The 8,088-nt window shown below is 35.8% G+C and overlaps 2 protein-coding genes across 3 annotated transcripts; one reads left to right on the top strand and one right to left on the bottom strand.

Moving 5' to 3' along the window:
- Positions 1-276: 276 nt before the first annotated feature.
- Positions 277-846, top strand: LOC110869815. Its single transcript, XM_022119032.1, has one exon. It carries the CDS (start codon positions 277-279, stop codon positions 844-846), a length of 570 nt encoding a protein of 189 aa, XP_021974724.1.
- A 1,078-nt stretch (positions 847-1,924) lies between these two features.
- Positions 1,925-7,273, bottom strand: LOC110872540 (protein-tyrosine-phosphatase MKP1). Of its 2 annotated transcripts, none has more exons than XM_022121350.2 (4): positions 7,108-7,273; positions 4,387-6,791; positions 3,146-3,310; positions 1,925-2,112 (listed from the first exon to the last, which is right to left on the bottom strand). In XM_022121350.2, the coding sequence occupies exons 2-3, from the start codon at positions 6,691-6,693 to the stop codon at positions 3,254-3,256; spliced, it is 2,364 nt and encodes a 787-aa protein (XP_021977042.1). In that variant the 5' UTR covers positions 6,694-6,791; positions 7,108-7,273; the 3' UTR covers positions 1,925-2,112; positions 3,146-3,253. The 2 variants fall into 2 exon arrangements, with proteins under 2 accessions (XP_021977042.1, XP_021977043.1); XM_022121351.2 differs by having other exon boundaries at positions 3,151-3,310.
- Between the last annotated feature and the right edge of the window lie 815 nt (positions 7,274-8,088).

Here is an 8,088-nt window from a genome sequence, read left to right as displayed (position 1 = left end):
ATTCGGTTTTACGAATCGGAAACCTGCTCTGATACCATGTTGTTTGGTATAGAGAATGAGCCGATTTGGGTTTGGAATTGTATTGAATTGTATTGAAGTTGTATTGAAGTTCATCATCTAGGGTTACAAAGAAATGGTGCTTATATAGAACACCAAGTTACATATTAGCCCCCTATACTATTTATTTTCTTCTTTCCGACACCCGTATCCCAGTGGTCTAAAAGCCGATTGTGTATACAAACCAACAACACTCACTAAACCGACGACACCTTTAAAATGACAAATTCCATGATAACCTTAAAGCTTTTGGTCAACAAACGCGATCACAAAATCATGTTTGCTGAAGTCAACAAAGACTTTGTTGACTTCCTTTTTTACGTACTCACATTACCAATCGGTGCAATCACAAAACTCTTTGCAAAAGAGCCCTTGTCGGGAAGCCTAGGGGACCTTTATCAGAGCATCGAGAATCTAAACGACATGTATATACTACAAAACAAGTCCAAAGATACGGTTTTGAGCCCGAAATCATCAACTAATGTTCCCGGTCAAGATCTGCTTTCAATTCCAAAAGATCCCACGACAAACGACAGGAAATTTTATAGGTGTATCCGTCAATGTAAATATGTCACGGATGACCCAAAGGTTGGGTGTCCTACATGTCGAAGTGTTATGTCAAGTGAGGTGGCCTATGTCTCTATGGAGCCGGCAAATGTGGCTGTTGAGGAAGTTGGTTTTGTGAAAGGTGTGGTGACTTATATGGTTATGGATGATCTGGTTGTAAAACCCATGTCCACCATCTCTACTATAACTTTGCTCAACAAGTTAGAGTATCAAAGATGTTAGTGTGCTTGAAGAAAAGGAAGTTAACTTCGGAATGGAAGAGGTATGATTTCTGATGTTTAACTTCCTCTGTTCCTAGTTCCTTGGGTTTTGTTAATCAGAATCTCAACCCCAATTATAAAACCCTATTACTTTGCTCATCGGGTTCACGTGTGTGTTACGGATATCGGGTACCCATTTATGATCTTATGTGGTTAAATATTACCCACAGGTGATACATTAGCAAAGGCAAAGCCTTTAAACACCTGGATTTGGAAGGAGAAGGTCTTGGATTCAAGTCTCACAGACAACAGGGACTAAAAGAAATTGTCGTTTAAAAAAATATTACCCATGGGGATGCCCATTACGCAAAACCACGTCTTAAGTAGCCTCAGAAACCAACTTGAAAGCTTCTATTTCTATTCTACTTAACCAATGATGTAAAGCAAAAAAAATATTACCAAATACACTTATAACAATAAAGTAACTTTAATATATTCAAATTTATAACTTCAATATATATATATTATTTTTTAAGATTATTATATATAATAATATATTAAGATAAATAGATTTGGGTAATCAAACATGTATGGCCTAATCACATACTCGTCCCAAACCGGCTAAAAAATTAAAATTAATTGCATATCTCAATCTCATACCAGAATACCCATCTCCCTACTCATCCAAAATGTTTAAATGTTTGGGGTTCCAAGTATCCCATCAAGTTTGATTTTTTTTGGTCATCCTTATCTACAGAAGTGATTGTACTATATTAAGATGTGTTGCAGGCTTTGAAGCTACTCAAGGCCTCACTAGTATGCAAACATGTATTGACTCGTGTATTCCTCGAAGACTCCAACGACCATGTTGAGATTATTTAAAGACTCCGACGACCATGTTGATAAATATGGAGTAGGGAACAGAGACCGCGCCCAAGGAGGCGTGTGGTTCATGCTATGTATAATTTTATAATCAACAATGTATCACATAAACTGATCGGTTGATAAATAAATTCATCTTTATTCTTCAGTTATCAAACATTTTGACCCTAAATTAACAAGTTAAGCCATGCACACAAGCATTCCACAAGGCAAGCAAGCATCAGAATGTATAATAGTTGATATTTAAACTGATATTTGAGTGAATCTATTCCATAAATTAAGGGTTATACGAAACTGTTAAAACAAAGAAATATACAGCCAATGTGTCTAAAAGGTTAGAAGACAAGAGGTGCCACACACGCGTCTAAAATGCTTTGCGAGTTTGCAACTGAATCCTTGATACATTCTGCAAAAGGAAAAAAAAACATATACATCTAGATAATTCAAATTTTAAACCTTTAAGACATGTTGAAAAGAAAATTTTTAGAATTAAATTGTCGGCTATGTCGGGTCAAAGAAATTTATATTACTTATAAATAGGTTTTTGGCTCAAACGGGTCAAAGAAACAAAATTAGCTAAACTAGAAACAGGTAGAACGTTCAACAGAATAACAGATTTGGTCCTAAAAAGTAGAGGTTGGAATCGGTCAAGCTAGGTTGTCCCGAAACAATTTCTAGACTATTTCTATAAATTATTAGTATACCCAATACCGAATGTCATTCGCTGTCGTTTGCCTTTAAAATTGATGGGATTCGTACTTTATGTTTTCAAATCTTGCACGTTACATCCTTTGGCCCTAACCCAGTTAATTTTTCTCGTTAAATCTAGTCACCCAAGAGTCTTTGTCTTTTTACCCATTTATGTAAAATAATTTAATAAAATGGGTAAAAAGACTAGACTACCCTTGTGTAATTTGTTTTAAAGATAAAAATTAACTGGGTTAGGGCCAAAGGACAACTGTACAAGATTTTGAAACATTAAGTACAGAACTCGTCAATTTCAAAGGCAAAGGACATGCGTTGAAATTGGGTATAAAGATAAATGACAAGATTTTGAAACATTAAGTACAGAACTCGTCAATTTTAAAGGCAAAGGACATGCGTTGAAATTGGGTATAAAGATAAAGGACATTTTTTGTAATTTACTCCAAAACTTATATCAGTAATCTATATTGTAATAAAATGATTTAGAAGGTTTCTGCATTATAAATACTCTTTGGGAGACTTTCAAAACTTATATTAAGATAACTTTTCTTATATAACTCGTTTGAGACAACAACATACCCAAATCCACCACTTGTAACTTAATAGGACACAAATGCAACCTCTACTTGGGCTGGGTAAAGTAAATAGTTGCAGAATAATTGACCATGAAATTCAATGCAAGGACATAAATAAGACCTATTTTTTAAAGTAATAACAAGGAATTGCTACATTACCTCACCATTTCTTCCAGCATCTTTCACTGAAACGTTGTCAGAACAACAGAAATCAGAAACAGGGGAGTTAGGGAATGCTGCACCACATCTGATAGCTACACCGGGGAGCTACAAAGAATTCAGAATTGCAACGAATTCTGAAGGTTCTTCATCTTGCTTCACAACCTGCTCGTTTTTTTATTTGATTGAAAAAGAAAATTTCAGAAGTTATCACATAAACTGACAACAAGGCAGCTGGGCTATGATGAAGCAGAAAGTTAAAGAAAATTGATTTATCGACTTTTCACTGCAAACTACAAATGTTCTTGAGATGAGAAAAAAACTGTGATCTAAGAGATAGTTAAGTAGAAGAAAAAATTAATAGAGTTAGCTGCCATTTTCGTCCCTGTGGTTTTGTGGAAAATGCCACTTCAGTCCAAAAAAAATTAGCGCCAGTTCCGTCCTCAACATTTTTGAAACGTGCCACTTCAGTCCAAAAAGATAACGCCTTGCGCCAGTTCCATCCTAAACGTTTTTAACGGCGCGTTATCTTTTTGGACTGAAGTGGCACGTTTCAAAAACGTTGAGGACGGAACTAGCGCAAATTTTTTTTTTTTTGGACTGAAGTGGCATTTTCCACCAAACCACAAGTCCACAGGGACGAAAATGGCAGTTAACTCAAATTAATATAACATATCTACCAGACATAACGACACGTAAAGGAAGAGGTAACCTTTAAGGAATATGGAGTAACAAAATTTATTAGATATTAGAAAACATTTTTTGTTCATTAATAAACAAACCATTCAAGGACTCACTGCTATATAGACCTCAAGAACAGATGATTATAAAATTTTGTGTTGTGATTTGCGAGCATTACGTATTAAACACATGCTGCTCTGCAATCGTATTTATGAGAGTATAGACTATAGTTTATGCAACAAATGGGTCAGCTAAACAGAATTCGCTTTTACAAATGAATCATACAACAACACTAGCGGGTAAAAATTGTTAATTTTTGGACAGCTTATCTACTCATTTTCATTACCACAAGATGCCAATAAAAACGAGTTTTCCATTTTGGTCTACAAGATTACTCCAGTTTATGTTGAGAAAGGGTAATTTAGACATTTCATCAATTGTCAAAAAAACCTTGTTTACTTGCATGTAAATTCAAATGTCACCATAGAAATAAATAAAGAGAACAGTGAGACCTTGATAAGAAAGTAAGATGACAACTACTAAAAATCAATTCATCGTACCTTAATGTGAGTGTCCTTTGACAATCCCGCTTCTGAGAGAACCTTCTTAATAGCTTCCTTCATGAAAAAATCCGGTAAATCGGCAACTCTTTTGTTTGTATCAACAAGATCCCAGCTATCATGCCTGAACGCTTTTCCCACCCATATATACACGACAGAATCTCCATCTTTTTCCGAACCTGAATTAGCAACAACAAAAACGAACATTCGACTGGAATCCATACCTCCACTACATAATCCCATAATCTTATCCAAAGTAGGCCACTCAAGTACCACAATTTCTCGCTTCACGGGTTCTTGATTCAGTCCCGTTTCTTTCAGTTCTAATACAATGTCGTTATTAGGTTCAATGACGATGCAAGCATCTTGACCCTGTGAGTCATCACTCAGCATTGGTAGTTTAAGACATTTAGGAGTGCCACCTCTGCGTTCAGCAATGGAAAGTGAAGACCTTTTTGACGGTGATAAGACCGACTGTGAACATGAGTTTGTTGAGGCGAAATTTACATCGATAAACTCAGAGCTTTTAGATATGGAGTGAGGAGAGAGTTTAGTTGGAACAAGTGACAAATTCGACAGAGTGGATATGGTTGAAGATAAAGCGTGAGTGTGTGACGATACTGACGGAGATGCAACGGGAGAATCTGAATAACATTTGGAGCTAATCGTTGAATCGGACGATATAGAATCGGGAGAAGAAGCCGATGAAAATGATGGTGACAATGATGACGATGATGACAACGATGGTTTAGATGAAAAATTAGTATGATTCTCTGAACTTAAAAGCACTGAATCGGGATAGACTCTAGATGGAGCAGATTTAGAAGCTAAGACAAATTCCTTCATATTACCCGATGCGAATTTCCGTCTCAATACGCTCCAACTGTTTTCTCTAGCGGGAAGATGAGTTTCTTGATCGGTTTCAGATGATGCAAACGCGGGCACAAACCCGCCAACAATTGCTTTTTGAATAATCTCGTAATCAACGCTGTACGAGTCAACTATTCTCTCACCTGGGTTGACCTTAGAAAACTTACCAATATCCATTACATTACCGGATTTATCCATTAAAGGTAAAAGACTAGAAAACGCATCCCAAAAGTATGATGGTTCTTCCCCTTCTTTCACTACAACAATCGGCCCCTGAACTTTTTCATAGCGAACAATCTGACAAACAGCACCTCTTGCATCTCGTTCCATTAAAGATTCACATTTCTTACCGACCCATATGAAGATTGTTGAAGGTATATGCAAAATGAACGCACCTCTAGAATCAAGAGCACCTGGAGAAGGAACGTTTAACATTTTGGGAACAAGATGTAACGGGTCGTATGAAGAGTGAGGTGCGATTCTATATAATCTAAGTAATGAACTCGGACTTAAAGGAAATGCATGAACCCTTTTTTGGCATTGTAACAATTGACATGCAAATCCCATATTAGGATCAGCGATTTCTCGGGCTGCTTTTACGTATTGAAAAGCATCATCGAAGCTTTGACCTTCTCTCCACATACGATAAGCAATTACCAATGAAGTTGACCGAGATACCCCTTGACAACAATGTACAAAGACTTTTCCACCTTGATCTCTAACATCTTCAAAGTAATCAAAAACATCATATAGTATACTTGTGATATCTTCTGAAGGGCTATCTTGTAACCATAAAGTTCGATAAACAAAATTTCCTTTGAAATATTCAGGGCAGACAAAACCTACACAGTTAAGAATATGAGTGATTTTATGTTGTTTAAGTATTTCTTTATCTTTTGCAACTGCATCACCACCGAGAAAGATATGTTCAGCAACTTTCGAACACTCTTTATCGAAAAACGCAATCTTATCTCTTCTAACAAGACCTGGATTTCTCTCCGGAATTCTTTGAATCGATGACAAATCGAGCTTTAGCCTTTCACCGTTACTGTTCATATCTCTTCCACTAGGCGTGCTCGGAATTGGCCACTCACCAATATCATCCGAACCAGCTCTCGGCCACTCATCCAAGCTTCTTCTAGCAATCGCTAACGGCGGCAAACACGACCGGCCTTTACTATTCGATCTAGGAGTCAACGGAGCCGGACGCCTTCGACTCAAACCACCATTACTACCATCAACATCTCCACCGTCTTTCACACCATCAGGAACAAGCGGTGGCAATGACACATGAGACGAAGACCACGAAGCTGACCGCCAATACATCTTCCTATTACCAGAAATCAAATTATTCAACCGCGAACCATCACTCCCACCGCCACCACCACCGTCACAGTTACCACCATCTCCACCACACTCATCCTCTTTCCCTACCATCCCACTAAACAAAACCCTAACTACAACCAAAATCCACACTGGTAGTAGATCTATATATCCTTTGGTAACTAAACCACTAACAGATTAACAAATTTCACCTGCGTACGGATTATCAATAACAAATTAAAATAAAAACAAATACTACATCAATCAATAAACCCTAACAATAACATATCAACAAGTACATAATTTCTGACTTCTAATAGCATCGAATCGTCGATAAACCCTAACAACAACATACAACAGCATATTTTACAGATCTTAACCCTAAAAACAGATATAATCTAAAATTAAACGATATAAACGCAACTCGTACCGATTTCTAGGGTTTTTTTGGAAGAATCAAACATCGGAAACACGTGATAGTGTGTGTAAATGAAATCAAAGAGGAAATAGGTGAAATTAACGGCTTACAGATGATGAAATCGTGACGAAATGACGAAGAACAATGGAGCTTCTGGTAGCAAAGAGGAGTGTGAGATTCTTGAAATATAAAAAAACAAATTTTCAATTCTGAAATATATTTGTTAAAAATAGAAAAGCAGCTTCAGCTTTAGACTCTTTTTTTTTCTGTTTTTATAAATTGGGGATAGTGAGGTCGTGTGAAAGGGTTTATTCATTTTTAAATAAGTGTGATATTTGGGGAATATTGTTAGATTTGGAAAGTGATTTAAAAATATTTATTGTTTTGATACAGGAGATCAATGTATAAATGTAAATTGTAAATAACCATTTCTGTAGATATTTTACATTGATGCGATATATATATAAGAAATAACAAAATGATCTATTTTATAAAATTGAAAAAAAATAGTTTATTTGGTGTATTAAAATAAACGATATTAATGGAGATTTGATAACTGAGGCATCAACATGGATTACAACTAAAGAAAAATGAAATCAATAGTTCACAGTAAGTTGTAGACGAGCTCGAGTTTGAGGCCGAGTGCAAGTTTCATTTATCAAATGTGAGACGGCTCGTGAGCATAAGCGAGCCCGTTATTTATATAATTTTATATTAATATATTAAATATATATATATATATAATTTTAAAGATATGAAAAATAACTAGATTTATATCATCTGAATAATAATAACTAATATGTGTGTGTATATAAACTTACAAAAATGATAACAATTATAATTTATACAACTTAATTAAATATGATAAACGAGCCGAGCTCGATCTTTCATAAGTTGAACGAGCTTGAGCTCAAGCCTAGTCGAGTTCGGGCTTGGCTTGGCTCGTTTGCACCCCAGATAAATAACAAATTTGCCAATATTAGTAAAATCTTGAGAGAAATTATGGATTTATGGGTTCTAACTATTATAGTTTTGAAACTATGATATATCCTATATAATAACGTCATTCGAATCTATATGATGTTATGTAT

This window comes from Helianthus annuus, chromosome 8, assembly GCF_002127325.2.
Source record: "Helianthus annuus cultivar XRQ/B chromosome 8, HanXRQr2.0-SUNRISE, whole genome shotgun sequence".
Taxonomy (NCBI): domain Eukaryota; kingdom Viridiplantae; phylum Streptophyta; class Magnoliopsida; order Asterales; family Asteraceae; genus Helianthus; species Helianthus annuus.
Note: the sequence above shows the minus strand (reverse complement) of the source record. Positions and strands in the feature narration are given on the sequence as shown.